The sequence below is a fragment of the Ranitomeya variabilis genome, chromosome 2 (assembly GCF_051348905.1).
Source record: "Ranitomeya variabilis isolate aRanVar5 chromosome 2, aRanVar5.hap1, whole genome shotgun sequence".
NCBI lineage: Eukaryota > Metazoa > Chordata > Amphibia > Anura > Dendrobatidae > Ranitomeya > Ranitomeya variabilis.
Genome location: NC_135233.1, coordinates 1,114,721,647 through 1,114,742,018, shown reverse-complemented (window position 1 = coordinate 1,114,742,018; position 20,372 = coordinate 1,114,721,647). Strand labels below are relative to the sequence as shown.

The 20,372-nt window shown below is 41.5% G+C and overlaps 1 protein-coding gene across 4 annotated transcripts in view; it reads right to left on the bottom strand.

The window, feature by feature from the left end:
• Nucleotides 1-1,813: 1,813 nt before the first annotated feature.
• Nucleotides 1,814-20,372, bottom strand: part of LOC143808873 (uncharacterized) — a 623,474-nt gene continuing 604,915 nt past the window's right edge. For all 4 annotated transcript variants that reach the window (XM_077292018.1, XM_077292019.1, XM_077292016.1 and 1 more), the window contains one exon: nucleotides 1,814-4,739. In XM_077292018.1, coding sequence (XP_077148133.1) covers nucleotides 1,918-4,739 — 2,822 coding nt within the window. In that variant the 3' untranslated portion in view covers nucleotides 1,814-1,917. The remainder of the gene's footprint in view (nucleotides 4,740-20,372) is intronic.

Genomic DNA, 20,372 nt, shown 5'->3' with positions numbered 1-20,372 from the left:
GGTGTTCACTGAAGGGGTTAACTAGTGATATAGTTTTATAGGTGGGGTCGTTACGGACGCTGCGATACTAAATATGTGTACTTTTATTGTGTGATTTTTTTTTATTTAGATAAAGAAATGTATTTATGGGAATTTTTTTTTTTTTTTACCCATGTGGAATTTTTTTTTTTTTTACTTTTTTACTTTGTCCCAGGGGGGACATCACAGATCGGTGATCTGACAGTGTGCACAGCACTCTGTCAGATCACCGATGTGACAGGCACATTGCAGAGGCTTGCCGGCGCCTGCTATGAGGAATTCTCAGCAGACGCCGGCAAGCAGGGTCATCTCATGACCCGGAAGGAGTCCCACGGCCATCTTGGATCCGGGGACTCCTTCCAGGTCACCGGAGCAGCGCGATCTCATCGCGTTGCTCCGGTGGGAGAGCGCAGGGAGCCCCCGTCCCTGTGCGATCCCCCTCTATGCCGCTGTCACTATTGACAGCGGCATCAGAGGGGTTAAATGCCCGCGATCTGCGATAGCGCCGATCGTGGGCATTGCTGCGGGGTGTCAGCTGTCATATACAGCTGACACCCGCACCCGATCGCCGCGGCGCTCAGCGTGAGACCGCGGTGATCGGGGCACCGTACTAGTACTGCGGCTGTCAGTAATGCAGTGCCGGCAGCGCAGTACTAGTACGGCGCATGTCGGGAAGGGGTTAAGGCAACTTTATTCTTTCATGAGTTCTTTACAAGTTTATGACCACTTATAAAATGTGTTCAAAGTGCTGCCCATTGTGTTGGATTATCAATGCAACCCTCTTCTCTCAGTCTTGACACACTGATAGCAACACTGCAGAAGAAATGCTAGCACAGGCTTCCAGTATCTGTTGTTTTAGATGCTGCACATCTCGTATCTTCACAGCATAGACAATTGCCTTACAATACAAGACGTGCAGCATCTGAAACAATGGATACTGGAAGCCTGTGCTAGCATTTCTTCTGTGGTGTTGCTATCAGTGTGTCAAGAGTGGGAGAAGAGGGTTACATTGATAATCCAACACAATGGACAGCACTTTTAACACATTTTATAACTGGTCAAACTTGTAAGTAACTCATGAAAGAATAAAGTTACGTTGAAACCAAGCACACCATTGTTTGTCTTGTGACATTCTCAATAAGTTTGATGTGTAACATGACCCTCCTCCCATTGGAAAAAATAAAATTGGATCCAAAATGGCCAACTTCAAAATGGCCGCCATGGTCACCACCCACCTTGAAAAGTTTTCCCCCTCCCATATACTAATGTGTCACAAACAGAAAGTTGATATCACCAACCATTCCCATTTTATTTAGGTGTATCCATATAAATCGCCCACCCTGTATTTTAATCCCTAATGTTCTCAAGCCTCTAAGACCCTCACAGAACAGCTGTAGTTATACTGAAAAGAAAAATCAAACACAAGTGGACGCAACATACTAATTATGTGACTTCTTGAGGCAATTGGTAATATAGGATTATGTTTAGGGGTGTATCAGACTACATGGGCTGAATACAAATGCAAGCCTCAATTTTCAGATTTATATTTTTAGAATATTTAGAAAACCCAGTATCATTTCCTTTTACACTTCACAAATACTTCTTACTTAATGCTGGTAGCACATAAAATAAATAAGTTTGTGGGTGTAACTTGAAAAAAATGTCAAAAAGATCACAGGGCATGAATACTATTCACGGTATGTTTCTTTTTTGCTTATGTACACAATTCTTGTCCACAAAGGATCCATGTCCCAAGATGATCTCAGGTAAATTTAATTTAGGCGTTTTGCAGATCGAGAGTATTCCATAAAAAAGTTTTAATATTTACAAATAAAATTTTGACTTTTATAACAAATATAAAATCCGTCTTATAATTTCTGTGTATAACATTTTTTCATATTAAACAGTAAAACAGCTCCCCCCCTGTGTGCAACCTCTCTGATGACTATGAAGTTTCTCTTTGCTAATAAAGCATTTTCCACATTCTGAGCATGAGTACGGCTTCTCTACTGTGTAAGTTCTCTGATGTTTAACCTGAAAAGATTCTTTTAAAGAAACATTTTCCACACTCTGAACATGAATTTTCTTATGTGTGAGAAGACTTGATTCATATATAAAACAGATCCCACATTCGCTACATGTAACTGGATTCTCTCCAGTGTGATCTCTTTGATGATCACTTAGCAGGGCTTCAGTATTAAAACATTTTCCGCATTCTGGCCATGAATACGGCTTTTCTCCTTCGTGAGTTTTCACATGAGTCAAAAGATTTGATTTAAACAGAACAAATTTACCACATTCTGAACATGAATAAGGCGTCTCTCCTGTGTGACTTCTCTCGTGTTTAACAAGATCTGATATACTTGTAAAACATTTTCCACATTCGGAGCATGAGTACGGCTTCTCTACTGTGTAACTTCTCTGATGTTTCACCTGAAAGGATTCGTTTAAAGAATCATTTTTGACACTCTGATCATGAATTTTCTTATGTCTGAGAAGACTTGATTCATATATAAAACAGATCCCACATTCGCTACATGTAAATGGATTCTCTCCAGTGTGATCTCTTTGATGATCACTTAGCAGGGCTTCAGTATTAAAACATTTTCCACATTCTGGGCATGAATACGGCTTTTCTTTTGTGTGAATTTTCTCATGATTAATAAGACTTGATTTATGCATAAAGAATTTTCCACATTCTGAACATGTATACCCATTTGCTGTGTGAATTTTCTCATGAGTAGTAAGAGATGATTTCTGCCGAAAACATTTTCCACATTCTGAACATGAATAGGGCTTCTCTCCTGTGTGAATTTTCTCATGTAGAATAATACCTGATTTACATGTAAAACTTTTTTGACATACTGAACATGAATAAGGCTTCTCTCCTGTGTGAATTCTCTCATGTACAGTAAGACTTGATTTACATGAAAAGCTTTTCTGACATACTGAACATGAATAAGGTGTCTCTCCTGTGTGAATTCTCCCATGTGCAATAACACTTGATTTAGATGTAAAACTTTTCTGACATTCTGAACATGAATATGGCTTCTCTCCTGTGTGAACTCTCTCATGTACAGCAAGACTTGATTTACATGAAAAACTTTTCTGACATACTGAACATGAATAAGGTGTCTCTCCTGTGTGAAGTCTCCCATGTGCAATAACACTTGATTTAGATGTAAAACTTTTCTGACATTCTGAACATGAATATGGCTTCTCTCCTGTGTGAACTCTCTCATGTCTAACAAGACCTGACATACATACAAAACATTTCCCACATTCTGAACATAAATATGGCTTCTTTCCTGTGTGAATTCTCTCATGTACACCAAGATCTGATTTATCTGCAAAACATTTTCCACATTCTGAACATGAAAACAGCATTTCTTCTATATGAATTCTCTGATGCCTAATAAGAAAAGATTTCTTTGCAAAACATTGCGCACATTCAGAACATGAATATGGTTTCTCTCCTGTATGAATTTTCTGATGACAAATAAGATGATATTTGCTTGAAAAATATTTCTTACATTCTGAACATGAATACGGTTTCACTCCTGTGTGAATTATCTGATGTCTAACAAGACTTGATTTTCCTGTAAAACATTTTCCACATTCTGGACATGTAAATGGATTCTCTCCAATGTGAGTTCTCTTGTGTTTAACAAGGTGATACTTTTTGGAAAAACATAGCGCACATTCAGAACATGAATACGGTTTCACTCTTGTGTGAATTATCTGATGTCTAACAAGACTTGATTTTTCTGTAAAACATTTTCCACATTCTGGACATGTAAATGGATTCTCTCCAATGTGAGTTCTCTTGTGTTTAACAAGGTGATACTTTTTGGAAAAACATTGGGCACATTCAGAACATGAATATGGTTTCTCTCCTCTATGAATTTTCTGATGACAAATAAAATGATATTTGCTTGAAAAAGATTTCTTACATTCTGAACATGAATACGGTTTCACTCCTGTGTGAATTATCTGATGTCTAACAAGACTTGATTTTTCTGTAAAACATTTTCCACATTCTGGACATGTAAATGGCTTCTCTCCAATGTGAATTCTCTTGTGAGTAACAAGGTGAGATTTTTGGGAAAAACATTTCTCACATTCTGAACATGAAAAAGGCCTTTCTCTTGTATGAATTCTCTGATGTCTGATAAGACGATGTTTGTTTGAAAAACATTTCTCACATTCTGAACATGAAAACGGCTTTTCTTTTGTATGAATTCTCTGATGTTTAATAACCTCATGTTTGCTTGAAAAATATCTTTTATATTCTGAGGATGAATAAGGCTTTTCCCCTGTGTGAATTTTTAGATGTCTAACAAGATTCCATTTTTTTGCAAAACATTTCCCACATTCTGGACATGAATACTTTTTCTCTCCTGTGTGACTTCGTTGATGTGTAATCAACCTATACTTGGTTTTAAAACATTTCCCACATTTTGAACATGAATACGGCTTCTCTCCTGTGTGACTTCTTTGATGTGTAATCAAATTATACTTAGTTGTAAAACACTTCCAGCATTCTGAACATGAATATGGTTTCTCTCTTTTGTGACGTCTCTTATCTTTAACAAGATGTTCTGGATGTACATTACTGGTAACAAGATTTTCTTTTGAGCACTGATATAAGATTTCTTCATCTTTTACATTATATTTTAGCAATAATATGTTATTTCCTTCGGAACACTTGCTTGAATATTCTGTTAGAAATAAAAATACGTTTAATTAATTTTTCTTTTTTCTTTAAACAACAACTTAGACATATTTCCAAACATTCCTATTAGACTGAGAATTCACATATTATCAGTGATGAGCGAGTATACTCGTTGCTCGGGTTTTCCTGAGCACGCTCGGGTGGTCTCCGAGTATTTGTGAGTGCTCGGAGATTTAGGTTTCCTCGCTGCAGCTGCATGACTTACGGCTGCTGGACAGCTTGAATACATGATTCCCTAGCAACCAGGCAAACCCCACATGTACTCAGGCTGGCTAGCAGATGTAAATCATGCAGCTGCGTCAACAAAAACTAAATCTCCGAGCACTCAGAAATGCTCGGAGACCACCCGAGCGTGCTCGAGAAAACCCGAGCAATGAGTATACTCGCTTACCACTAATTATTATAGGAGCAGTAACTCCTGAGTAAGTTTTAAACACCGGCACCACCAAGTAACTTGTATGCATGTCTCATATTAGTAAGAGGTCAAGAAATATTCGGCATGCGCATTTCCCCTTAATCAGCTTTTTAGCAGTGTGTTGGGGTCAAACACCCACCATTATGATATTGGTCTATCCTAGATCCAGGTACAGCATACCAGGGTTTCAATAATGTTAACACTAGTTTAATATACGTTTAATTCAATATATATTGAGAGGCAGTGAGGGGAATCATATACGAGGGCCGGTATGTGTCCTCCAGTATGCGCATAGAGACATATTGGACCTGCTGGAGTGCATTGTGATTATAACAACGTCTGTTATTACAAGGCAGAATAGAAGAGAGTGTGGATTTGGTCAAAGTAGTTGAGCAAGTCAGATTTTAGGGAAACCCAATATGGGAATTTATATTTGGAAAGATGTGCACATTTGGTAAAGGGCGAATCTCTCCCTCCACTCCGGGTTTTGGAACTGTAGATGTCAACAAAACCCATTTAACCCTTTCACGACATGCGCCGTACATGTACGGCGCATGCCGTGAATCCCCCTTTGATGTGGGCTCCGGCGGTGAGCCCACATCAAAGTCGCGACATGTCAGCTGTTTTGTACAGCTGACATGTGCGCGCAATAGCGGCGGGTGAAATCGCTATTCACCCGCCGCTATTAACCTGTTAAATGCCGCTGTCAAACGCAGACAGCGGCATTTAACTAAAGCTTCCGGCCGGGCGGCGGGAAATGACGTCATCGCCGACCCCTGTCACATGATCGGGGGTCGGCGATGTGTCAGGACAGTAACCATAGAGGTCCTTGAGACCTCTATGGTTACTGATGCCGGCCTGCTGTGAGTCGGCGCTCACAGCACACCGGCATTTCAGCTACATAGCAGCGATCTGATGATTGCTGCTATGTAGCTGAGCCGATCGAGTTGTGCCAGCTTCTAGCCTCCCATGGAGGCTACTGAAGCATGGCACAGGTAAAAAAAAATGTTTTTAAAAATATGAAAAAAATTTAAAAAACATAAAAGTTTAAATCACCCCCCTTTCGCCCCATCCTAAAAAAAACAATAAAAAAAATAAATAAAACCTACACGTATTTGGTATCGCCGCGTTCAGAATCGCCCAATCAATAAAAAAAAAGCATTAACCTGATCGCTAAACAGCGTAGCGAGAAAAAAATTCAAAACGCCAGAATTACGTTTTTTTGGTCGCCGCGACATTGCATTAAAATGCAATAACGGGCGATCAAAAGAACGTATCTGCACAAAAGTGATATTATTAAAAACGTCAGCTTGGCACGCAAAAAATAAGCCCTCAACCAACCCCAGATCAGGAAAAATGGAGACGCTTCGGGTATCGGAAAATGGCACTTTTTTGTTTGTTTTTTTAAGCAAAGTTTAGAATTTTTTTTCACCACTTGGATAAAAAATAACCTAGTCATGTTAGGTGTCTATGAACTCGTACTGACCTGGAGAATCATAATGGCAGGTCAGTTTTAGCATTTAGTGAACCTAGCAAAAAAGCCAAACAAAAAACAAGTGTGGGATTGCACTTTCTTTGCAATTTCACCGCACTTGGAATTTGTTTCCCGTTTTCTAGTAAAAGACATGGTAAAACCAATGGTGTCGTTCAAAAGTACAACTCGTCCTGCAAAAAATAAGCCCTCACATGACCATATTGACGGAAAAATAAAAAAGTTATGGCTCTGGGAAGGAGGGGAGTGAAAAATGAAAACGCAAAAACGAAAAAGGGCCGCGACTTGAAGGGGTTAAACTTTCAGCTTTGTCTTTGGTGTGTCAGTGTTTTGTTTCCAAGCTCCGTGCAACCCAGGCCTGTGTGAGGCTGAACACCGAGCCGAGCACCACAAAGACTCTGAGGCGCCCAGGAGGGACACAACAGCGCATTCGCCCACAGAACACATTTTGATATGGACTACGAAGTGCTTGGGTGGCCTGGCTGCGATACGAGGAAAACATTTACCTTATTTCCGGAGTTTTGGGAAAATAAACGTTTTATGCTGAACTTTCTTGGGTCACTGCCTGTCTGTCACACTGCGTGAATACCACTGCACTACAGTATATTTTTACATTATATTATATATACATACATATATACATACATACACACGCACACACACACAAAGCTCTGGCAAAAATTAAGAGACACCTGAAAAATGTTCAGTTTGTCTGATTTTCCTCTTTATATTTTTTAGTAAAATGTAAATTGTTCTTTTATTCTATAAACTACTGACAACAGGTCTCCGAAGTTCCAAGCAATATATTTTGTATTTAAATTTCTGAAAATGAGAAATGGTGAAAATAACAAAAAAATACATTGCTTGCAGACCTCACACAATGAAAAAAAAAACAAGTTCATAATCATTTAGAAAAAAACAATACTAATGTTTTAACTCAGGAAGAGTTCAGAAATCAATATTTTGTGGAATAACCATGATTGTTAATCCCAGCTTTCATGCGTCTTGGCAGCTTTGCACCAGTCTCTCACACTCTCCTGGGTGACCTTATGCCACTCCTGGTACAATATGTCAGCCGTTCTTCTGTGTTTGATGGCTTGTGACGATCCATCTTCCTGTTGATTACATTCCAGAGGTTTTTAATGGGGTTCAGGTCTGGAGATTGGGCGCCCATGACAGGGATTTGATGTGGTGGTCCTTCATCCACACCTTGATTGACCTAGCTGTGTGGCATGGCGCATTCTCCTGCTGGAAAACCAGTCCTCAGAATTGGGAAACATTGCCTGAGCAGAAGAAAGCAACTGTTTTTCCAGGATAACCTTGTATGCGGCCTGATTTATACATCCTTCACAAAGATTAAACTGCCCGAATCCAGCCTTGGTGAAGCCTCCCCAGATCATCACCGATCCTCCAATAAGTTTTACAGCGGATGCAAGACACTGTGGCTTATAGGCCTCTCCAGGTCTGCGTCTAACTACTAGATGACCAGGTGTTGGGCAAAGCTGAAAATTAGACTCATCAGAGAAGATTACCTTACTCCAGTCCTCTATGGTCCAATCCCTATGGTCTTTGGCAAACTTCAGCCTGGCTCTCCTTTGCTTTTCATTGATGAAAGGCTTTTTTCTAGCTTTACATGACTTGAGCCCTGCCCCTAGGAACCTGTTACGAACTGTTCTTGCCGTGCACTTCACCCCAGCTGCCATTTGCCATTCCTTTTGTAGGTCACTTGATGTCATCCTGCAGTTGCTGAGTGACATTCAAATAAGATGACGGTCATCCCGGTCAGCGGAGAGTCGTTTTGCCCTCTACCGATCTGTAGCTTTGTTGTCCCCAATGTCTGCTGCTTGATCTTGTTGTAATGGACTGCCATCTTAGAAATTTTAAGGATGGAGGCAACATGACGCTCACTGTTTCACTCTGCTAGTAAAGCCAGAATTGAGCCCTTCTTTTCCTCACAAGACTTTTCATTTCAACTCCTTTGGCATGGATAACAGCTATTTTTTCATTCCTCTTTCTCTTTCTTTTGGGATATTACTAGCACTTGTTTTGCCATCCAGTTTGTCCTATTGCAGGAGGATTGTGAACATCACATATACTTTCCTTGTTAAATAAGATTTGGTTCAGGTGATCACCTAATCAGAAGCACATTAAGTAGAATGAGGCGTCCTCTGGTTGGAATTCAAATGACACTGGAACAGAGTGGTTGACAGACATAGAGAGAAGCTGATTTTTATAAAACTTTGCAGTGGTCTCTTAATTTTTGCTATATATATATATATATATATATATATATATATATATATATATATATATAGTAAGAAAAAAGGAACAGCACAACAATGGTACTTATCTTCGGGTGCAGGGCCCCAGGTAATCAGTCCAACGATTACTTAGATTCACAGAGACTCAAAAAAGAGGCAGCACTCCATAGTTTAGGTGAAACATGTGGTAGGTTTAATCGACCCACATTGCCGGGCGACGTTTCAGCTCCATCTGAGCCTTTATCAAGCAGTGAGTAACCATACCTGTTACTTATTTATAGGTGCTTCAACAAGTGTTACATTAAAATTAATTACATTTTACATTTCATAATCACTAAAAAGTGTGTATACATTACTAATCTAATAACAATGCACGTGCCTATATAAAGTGCTTTGTGCTTATGTGCAAAACTTAGAACTCCATATACCCCATCTGGTAGTCTGACTTATTTATTTACTATCTCTATCATGATGTATACCTCATTATTAATTAATCCGTTATTTTAGTACTGTAACCATTGCACACTCACCACCGGTTGTTAGTAGGCTCATGGAGGACGCTATATTTAGATCTCGGCGTTCCCTATTGCACACTGCGCATGTCTTAATTACATCACCATGCCAGGAAGTCTCATGGTCCAATCACACAGTCTGTGTGGCAATTTGCACACAGCGCATGCGCAGTAGCGTCTGAAATCGCCATATTGGTGGAGGCTACCTATCTATTTGCAGTGCTATTTCCTAGCATCTGCGCAATAATGGGTATCTTTTATTCTTTGGATACCCTCTCTCTCTAAATTTTTTTATTAATACCTCTAATGCTCCATCTACATCTTCCTCCCTTTTTACAATTCGGCGTACTCTTAGTAGTTGGCTTAGAGGTATAGATTCAACCATTTTACGGGGATGTTGACTATCATATGCCAGCAAGTTGTTCCTGTCCGTTTTTTTAACAAAGAGTTTGGTGGTCAATTCCTTGTCCTCCTGAAGAACCATTACATCACACCATAAATTAATATATATCTTTACAGAAATAATTCTTTTATATTTTTTTATAGTTGCCCTTATATAAATATTGAATTTTGGTGACCAATCAGGGTCATCATATTGAAAGACTAGTTAATAGTGTGACCGCATGGCAGAGTCTATGGTGTTATGAGCCTTAATAGTTAAAAGACTGCCATCTGTGTTTATAAAATAACGATCTAGATAAAGAAAGTGGACTATTACTAATGTGGCTATCTTATACTCTGGTGCGTATTCGCTAAGGACAAATAGCTATATGGAGTACTGTTCTGAATAAAAGATACCCATTATTGCGCAGATGCTAGGAAATAGCACTGCAAATAGATAGGTAGCCTCCACCAATATGGCGATTTCAGACGCTACTGCGCATGCGCTGTGTGCAAATTGCCACACAGACTGTGTGATTGGACCATGAGACTTCCTGGCATGGTGATGTAATTAAGACATGCGCAGTGTGCAATAGGGAACGCCGAGATCTAAATATAGCGTCCTCCATGAGCCTACTAACAACCGGTGGTGAGTGTGCAATGGTTACAGTACTAAAATAACGGATTAATTAATAATGAGGTATACATCATGATAGAGATAGTAAATAAATAAGTCAGACTACCAGATGGGGTATATGGAGTTCTAAGTTTTGCACATAAGCACAAAGCACTTTATATAGGCACGTGCATTGTTATTAGATTAGTAATGTATACACACTTTTTAGTGATTATGAAATGTAAAATGTAATTAATTTTAATGTAACACTTGTTGAAGCACCTATAAATAAGTAACAGGTATGGTTACTCACTGCTTGATAAAGGCTCAGATGGAGCTGAAACGTCGCCCGGCTGTGTGGGTCGATTAAACCTACCACATGTTTCACCATTAGTATGGAGTGCTGCCTCTTTTTTGAGTCTCTCTCTATATATATATATATATATATATATATATATATATATATATACACTCACCGGCCACTTTATTAGGTACACCATGCTAGTAACGGGTTGGACCCCCTTTTGCCTTCAGAACTGCCTCAATTCTTCGTGGCATAGATTCAACAAGGTGCTGGAAGCATTCCTCAGAGATTTTGGTCCATATTGACATGATGGCATCACACAGTTGCCGCAGATTTGTCGGCTGCACATCCCAAAGATGCTCCATACAAGGCAGGATGGATCCATGCTTTCATGTTGTTTACGCCAAATTCTGACCCTACCATCCGAATGTCGCAGCAGAAATCGAGACTCATCAGACCAAGCAACGTTTTTCCAATCTTCTACTGTCCAATTTCGATGAGCTTGTACAAATTGTAGCCTCAGTTTCCTGTTCTTAGCTGAAAGGAGTGGTACCCGGTGTGGTCTTCTGCTACTGTAGCCCATCTGCCTCAAAGTTCGACGCACTGTGCGTTCAGAGATGCTCTTAGGCCTACCTTGGTTGTAACGGGTGGCGATTTGAGTCATTGTTGCCTTTCTATCAGCTCGAACCAGTCTGCCCATTCTCCTCTGACCTCTGGCATCAACAAGGCATTTCCGCCCACAGAACTGCCGCTCACTGGATTTTTTTTATTTTTCGGACCATTCTCTGTAAACCCTAGAGATGGTTGTGCGTGAAAATCCCAGTAGATCAGCAGTTTCTGAAATGCTCAGACCAGCCCTTCTGGCACCAACAACCATGCCACGTTCAAAGGCACTCAAATCACCTTTCTTCCCCATACTGATGCTCGGTTTGAACTGCAGGAGATTGTCTTGACCATGTCTACATGCCTAAATGCACTGAGTTGCCGCCATGTGATTGGCTGATTAGAAATTAAGTGTTAACAAGAAGTTGGACAGGTGTACCTAATAAATTGGCCGGTGAGTGTATATATATATATATATATATATATATATATATATATATATATATATATATATATATATATATATATATATATAAAATTGCACATTTACACTGAAGGCATCAAAACTATGAATTACCACATGTGATATTATATACTTAATAAAAAGTATGAAAAGTGTGAAACAACTCGAAACATGTTATATATTCTAGGTTCTTCAAAGTAGCCACCTTTTGCTTTGATGACTGCTTTGCACACTCTTGGCATTCTTTTGATGAGATTCAAGAGGTAGTCACCGGGAATGGTCTTCCAACAATCTTGAAGGAGTTTCCAGAGATGCTTAGCACTTGTTGGCCCTTTTGCCTTCACTCTGCGGTCCAGCTCACCCCAAACCATCTCGGTTGGGTTCAGGTCTGGTGACTGTGGAGGCCAGGTCATCTGGCGTAGCACCACATCACTCTCCTTGTTGGTCAAATAGCCCTTACACAGCCTGGAGGTGTGTTTGGGGTCATTGTCCGTTTGAAAAATAAATGATGGTCCAACTAAAATCAAACCGGATGGAATAGCATGCCGCTGCAAGATGCTGTGGTAGCCATGCTGGTTCAGTATGCCTTAAATTTTGAATAAATCCCCAACAGGGTCACCAGCAAAGCACCCCCACAGCATCACACCTCCTCCTCCATGCTTCACGGTGGGAACCAGGTATGTAGAGTCCATCCGTTCACCTTTTCTGCATCGCACAAAGACACGGTGGCTGGAGCCAAAGATCTCAAATTGGGACTCATCAGACCAAAGCACAGATTTCCACTGGTCTAATGTCCATTCCTTGTGTTCTTTAGCCCAAACAATTCTCTTCTGCTTGTTGCCTGTCCTTAGCAGTGGTTTCCTAGCAGCTATTTTACCATGAAGGCCTGCTGCACAAAGTCTCCTCTTAACAGTTGTTGTAGAGATGTGTCTGCTGCTAGAACTCTGTGTGGCATTGACCTGGTCTCTAATCTGAGATGCTGTTAACCTGCGATTTCTGAGGCTGGTGACTCCGATAAACTTATCCTCAGAAGCAGAGGTGACTCTTGGTCTTCCTTTCCTGGGGCGGTCCTCATGTGAGCCAGTTTCTTTGTTGCGCTTGATGGTTTTTGCCACTGCACTTGGGGACACTTTCAAAGTTTTCCCAATTTTTCAGACTCACTGACCTTCATTTCTTAAAGTAATGATGGCCACTCGTTTTTCTTTACTCAGCTGCTTTTTTCTTGCCGTAATACAAATTCTAATAGTCTATTCAGTAGGACTATCAGCTGTGTATCCACCAGACTTCTGCACAACACAACTGATGGTCCCAACACCATTTATAAGGCACCTCCCTATGGGAGGTGGAGCCACATATTCATTACTGTAATGAGCGGTACCATGTGACCGCTCAGTACAGGAAGAAGCTGCCGGCGCTGGGGAAGCCAGGGACCGCGCCAGGAGCAGGTGAGTATAATTAGACTGCCCCCGCTCCCCCTTTCCTGCCAACCCCTCGGTATGACTCGAGTATAAGCCGAGAGGAGGACTTTCAGCCCAAAAAAATGGGCTGAAAATCTGGGCTACTCGAGTATATACGGTAAGTAGTGTATGAAAAGTGCCGGTTTATATGGTTCATTAAGGTAAATTTAGTTTTCATTTAGTCTCCCAATAAATGTGAGAATATCTTTGTTTTCTTTGAACATGCATAATTCCCATTTGTTATGATAACACCCTTGTTTTCTGTGCTACTGGGACAGTAGAGCTACAGCAGAGCATTGGGTGAAAACTGAATGGCCTCAGCGACAGAGTTTGGCATCTGGCGATAAGAATGTCATTCATGATCCTCTAGTGGATAGGAAGGACATTGTCTTTCCTCCCTTACACATAAAACTTGGATTGATGAAGCAGTTCGTCAAAGCTCTCAATCACAGTGGAGAATGCTTTAACTAGATATGTTCAACTTTTCCTGGTCTTAGTGAAGAGAAGAAAAAGGCTGGAATATTTGATGGACCTCAAATAAGAACACTTATGAGAGACCCAAATTATATCACATCAATGAATGAGACAGAAGAAAGAGCTTGGAAAGCAATTTGTAATGTGGTGCAGAATTTTCTAGGGAATAAGAAAGCAGACAACTATGAAGAGATTGTGGAAGAGCGACTAATGAGTCTGCGAAATCTGGGATGTAGAATGAGGATCAAGATTCACTATTTACACAGCCATTTGCACTTTTTTCCAGAGAACCTTGGGGATGTGAGCGAGGAACAAGGGGAGCGTTTTCATCAGGACATTAAAACAATGGAAGAACGGTATCAAGGCCGGTGGGACTCACATATGATGGCTGACTATTGCTGGAGCTTGGTGAGAGACAACCCAGAAGAAGCTGTACATCACAGATCAGCCAAGAAAAGAAAGTTCCAATAACTGCCATTTGCCATTCCTCTGTGTGCCATATATATGTGTTTTATATTTTGTAGTTTAATTCTGTAAGTAGATTTGATTTGCTGTATTTAGACTTTGTAATCTGTTATTCCTTGATTAAAAATATACAAAATGTAGTACCGAAAATCATGTGTTTTTATCATAAAACATTAGGAGTAATTTTCATCAAAAATTGAAAATATCTCGAAATCATGGTGTGATAGCCAAAAACGGAGATCATATTCGTAATCAGCAGCCAAAATTGACTTAAAATATGTTTTAAAACCTTTTGCCAGAAAAATTGAGTTGACCAGTGTAATAGATAGATGGATAGATATATGTATAGATAGATAATACCAAGCCCGATGTTTAGGAATACACATAATAAAATGGTACATAAAGAGTTAAACACACGCACACACAAAATCTGTGTTAGGCCAGGGTCACACTTGCGAGAAACTCGGACAAGTCTCGCACCTCAATACCAGGCACTGCCGCCAGCACTGGGACCGGAGCGTTCAGCTACATAGAAATACATGCAGTCGCACACTCCGGTCCTGAGTGCCGGCGGTTGTGAGGTGCTGAGGTGAGAGACTCATGCAAGTATCTCGCAATTGTGACCCCGGCCTTAAACGCAATATGTTTAAATTATAAAAAAAAATAATAATAATAAAAAAAAAAATCTGCACCAGAGAGGGAAAGCTGACGGCCAGGGGCCAATGTTTATAGCCTGGGAAGGGGGGTAATACCCATGGATCTTCCCTGGCTATGAATCTCAGGCGCAGCTGTATATTTAGCCTTTACTGGCTATTACAAATAGGGGGACCCCCCAAAAAAAGACGTGGGTTCCCCCTGTAATTAATAACCAGAAAGGCTACGCAGACAGCTGCGGGCTGATATTCATAGCCTAGGAAGGGGCCATGGATATTGCCCCCCCCCCCAGCTACAAACACCAGCTCCCAGCTACAAACACCAGCTCCCAGCCACCCCAGAAATGGCGCATCTGTAAGATGCGCCAATTCCGGCACTTAGCCTCTCTCTTCCCACTGCCCTGTTGCGGTGGCATATGGGGTAATAAGGGATTAATGTCACTTTTGATTGTAATGTGACATTAAGCCCAGTTAGTAATGGAGAGGCGTCAATAAGACACCTATCCATTACTAATCCTATAGTAGTGAAAGGGTTAAATAAAGACACAGCCAGAAAAAAGTATTTTAATATTCTTAATTTCACCATACTTACAACCACGCCTAATTCCCCGAAGCCATCGATCACTTGCAAAACGTAAAAAAATCATAAACCAAGAAAAATACTCCCTGGTCCGATGCAGTCCAATTAATAACGAGTGTCCCACGACGATCTCCCATATAGAGCTGTCACATCAGGAGATGTGACAGCTCTATAGGCCTCCAGTGACACACTGACTGAAGACAATGGTTCCTGTAGTGTTATCACTGAGGGTTCAATGCCTCTCACTTTACGGCACTGCTGTGTGAGAATTTTCCCATGCAGCGGTGCCGCAAGTGACAGTATGAATTATACTGTACTCACAGCGGCGGAGGGATACAGTGCGGAAGGATACCTTCCGTCATTGTATCCCGGGGCCCCTGAAGAGCGGTCACTTCTGCCGATGTGACAGCTCTCCACAGGAGATCGGCGTGGGACACTCGTTATTACATGGATTACATTGGATCAGGGAGCATACTGTTGGTTTATTATTATTATTTTTTTTATTTATTTTTTTTTACAGATGATCAAGGGCTTTGGGGATTAGGTGTATGGTATGTACTGCATGTTGTAAGTACTGTATGTATATATGTGTGGTTTTGGGATTTTTTAACCCTTGAACACAGTACCCGGATGATGGGACTACTACTGTCCCATCATCCGGCTACCTGTCACTGTAGCAGGCATAGCTGGATGGTACTATTTGTCCCATCGGACGATACCGCACATACATACACAGCCCGGCACTCCCACACACATACAGCCCCGCACACACACATATACAGCCCTACACACACATATACAGCCCTGCACACACACACGTACAGCCCCGCACATACACAGCCCCGCACACACACATACAGCCCCGCGCACGCACACACACAGCCCTACACACACACACACACACACACACACACACACACACACACAGCTCTGCAAACACAAACGCAAATACAGCCCCGCACACATACATACAGCAGCACTGGCAATGTTTGCTCCCAGGACCCAGATAGAGTGAGTGGGGGTGTATACACCCCCACTCACTCTCTGGGTCCGACTCCTGGAAGCAAACATCAAACAAACATCAAACATTCCAGTGCTGCTGTGTGCGCACGGCTCCTCCAGCCCCAGGCACTGCAGGCAGAAATGAGGCTGATGAATCTGAGGGAAGTGGTGAGGTGAGTCACGGACAGAGCCGTGCAGCAGGCAGCGTGCGGGCGGGAGATCATTACAGTACTACTTACTGTGTACTGCTCTACTGCGTGTCCAGGCCAGCAATGTGTGTTCCAGGATCGGGAGACAGGGTGCCGCTGCTCCACCTCAGCCCCGGTAAGTGGACTGGTAAAAACAGTAACCTTCCGGCCGGGCACGAGTAAGGCTGTGAGCAGGGGCGTCACTGTGTCTCACTCAGCAGGGAGTAGGGAGAGTCAGCACCATGTGTCTTCAGGAACAGACGCCCCAGACTAATTAAAAAAAAAATTAAAAAAAACCCTTGCTCAGGTGCCGCCTCCCCCATCTTCCCGCCCTAGGCACGTGCCCTCAAGGGCCTAGTGGCAAATATGGCCCTGCCTGGTGGTGTGCTTGGGATCATTATCATGCTGTTCAATGCCCTTGCTGATGGAAGGAGGTTTGAACTCAAAATCTCACGATACATGGCCCCATTCATTCTTTCATGTAAATGGATCAGTTGTCCTGGTCCCTTTGGAAGGAAACAGCCCTAAAGCATGATGTTGCCACCCCCATGCTTCACAGTAGGTATTATGTTCTTTGGATGAAACTCACCATTCTGTCTCTTCCAAACACGATGAGTTTTGTTTCTACCAAACAGTTCTACTTTGATTTCATCAGACCATAGGACATTCTCCCAATACTCTTCTGGATAATCCAAATGTTCTCTAGCAAACCTCAGACGCACCCGGACATGTACTGGCTTAAGCAGTGGGACACATCTGGCACTGCAGGATCTGAGTCCCTGGCGGCGTAGTGTGTTACAGATGGTAGCCTCTGTTACGGTGGTACCAGCTCTATGCAGGTCATTCAGTAGGTCCCCCCGTGTGGTTCTGGGATTTTTGCTCACCGTTCTTGTGATCATTTTGACCCCAGGGGGTGAGATCTTGCGTGGAGGCCCAGATCGAGGGAGATTATCAGTGGTCTTGTATGTCTTCCATTTTCTTATTATTGCTCCCACAGTTGATTTCATCACACCAAGAACTTGCCTATTGCAGATTCAGTCTTCCCAGCTTGGTAGGGCTACAATTTTGTTTCTGGTGTCCTTCGACAGCATTTTGGTCTTCACCATAGTGGAGTTTGGAGTGTGACTGTTTGAGGTTGTGGACAGGTGTCTTTTATTCTGATAACAAGGTGCCATTACTACAGGTAATGAATGGAGGACAGAGGAGCCTCTTAAAGAAGTTACAGGTCTGTGAGAGACAGAAATCTTGCAAGTTTTTAGGTGACCAAAAACTTATTTTCTACCATAATTTGTAAAATAAATCTTGCCAAATCAGACAGGGTGATTTTCTGGATTTGTTTTCTCATTTTGACTCTCATAGTTGTGGTCTACCTATGATGTCAATTACAGGCATAGTAACATAATAACATTGTGACATAGTTAGCAAGGCTGAAAAAAAGCCATTTGTCCATCCAGTTCAGCCTATATTCCATCAGAATAAATACTCAGCTGTACGTCCTTCTAAAGAACCTAATAACTGTAAGATACAATATTGTTCTGCTCCAGGAAGACATCCAGGCCTCTTTTGAACCCCTCGACAGAGTTCGCCATCACCACCTCCTCAGGCAAGGAATTCCAGATTCTCACTGCCCTAACAGTAAAGAATCCTCTTCTATGTTGGTGGAAAAACCTTCTCTCCTCCAGATGCACAGAATGTCCCCATGTGACTGTCACCTTCCTTGTTATAAACAGATCCTCAGCGAGATATTTGTATTGTCCCCTTATATACTTATACATGGTTATTAGATCTCCCCTCAGACATCTTTTTTCTAGACTAAATAATCCTAATTTTGCTAATCTCTCTGTGTATTGTTCCTCCATCCCCTTTGTTAATTTTGTTGCCCTCCTTTGTACTCTCTCTAGTTCCATTATATCCTTCCTGAGCACCGGTGCCCAAAACTGTACACAGTACTCCATGTGCGGTCTAACTAGGGATTTGTACAGAGGCAGTATAATGCTCTCATCATGTGTATCCAGACCTCTTTTAATGCACCCCATGATCCTGTTTGCCTTGGCAGCTGCTGCCTGGCACTGGCTGCTCCAGGTAAGTTTATCATTAACTAGGATCCCCAAGTCCTTCTCCCTGTCAGATTTACCCAGTGGTTTCCCGTTCAGTGTGTAATGGTGATATTGATTCCTTCTTCCCATGTGTATAACCTTACATTTATCATTGTTAAACCTCATCTGCCACCTTTCAGCCCAAGTTTCCAACTTATCCAGATCCATCTGTAGCAGAATACTATCTTCTCTTATATTAACTGCTTTACATAGCTTTGTATGAGCTGCAAATATTGATATTTTACTGTGTAAACCTTCTACCAGACAGTTAATAAATATGAAGAATAGGTCCCAACACCGACCCCTGCAGTCCCCACTGGTCACAGCGACCCAGTTAGAGACTATACCATTTATAACCACCCTCTGCTTTCTATCACTAAGCCAGTTACTAACCCATTTACATACATTTTCCCCCAGGCCCAGTATTCTCATTTTGTGTACCAACCTCTTGTGTGGCACGGTATCAAACACTTTGGAAAAATAGATTGGTGTGACAGGAGCGATTCCTCACAAACCCATGCTGATATGGAGTTAAACAGTTATTCTCATTGAGATAATCCAGAATAACATCCCTCAGAAACCCTTCAAATATTTTACCAATAGAAGTTAGTCTTACTGGCCTATAATTTCCATGTTCACTTTTAGAGCCCTTTGCGAATATTGGTACATTTGCTATGCGCCAGTCTTGTGGAACAGACCCCATCGCTATAGAGCCCCTAAATATAAGAAATAATGGTTTATCTATTACATTACTTAGTTCTCTTAGTACTCGTGGGTGTATGCCATCCGGACCCGGAGATTTATCTATTTTAATCTTATTTAGCCAGTTTCGCACCTCTTCTTGGGTTAGATTGGTGACCCGTAATATAGGGCCTTCTTTGTCTCTCGGCATTTCACCTAGCATTTCATTTTCCACCGTGAATACCGTGGAGAAGGTGTTTAATATATTCGCTTTTTCCTCGTCATCCACAACCTTTCTTTCGTCACAATTTTTTACTGTTAATTGCCTGTCTTACTTCTTTGTTTAGCCACATTGGGTTTTTCCTATTTCTAGTCCTTTTATTCCCACAAGGTATAAACCGCTTACAGTGCCTATTTAGGATGTTCGTAAACATTTCCCATTTATTATCTGTATTCTTATTTCTGAGGACATTGTCCCAGTCTACCAGATTAAGGGCATCTCTAAGCCGGTCAAACTTTGCCTTCCTAAAGTTCAGTGTTTTTGTGACTCTCTGACAAGTCCCCCTAGTGAAAGACAGGTGAACCTGTACAATATTGTGGTCGCTATTTCCTAGATGCCCGACCACCTGCAGATTTGTTATTCTGTCAGGTCTATTAGATAGTATTAGGTCTAAAAGTGCTGCTCCTCTGGTTGGATTCTGCACCAATTGTGAAAGATAATTTTTCTTGGTTATTAGCAGAAACCTGTTGCCTTTATGGGTTTTGCAGGTCTCTGTTTCCCAGTTAATATCCGGGTAAAGTCCCCCATAACAAGGACCTCATTATGGGTTGCAGCTTCATCTATCTGCTTTAGAAGTAGACTTTCCATGATTTCTGTTATATTTGGGGGTTTGTAACAGACCCCAATGAGCATTTTGTTACTATTTTTCCCTCCATGTATTTCGACCCATATGGACTCCACATCCTCATTCCCTTC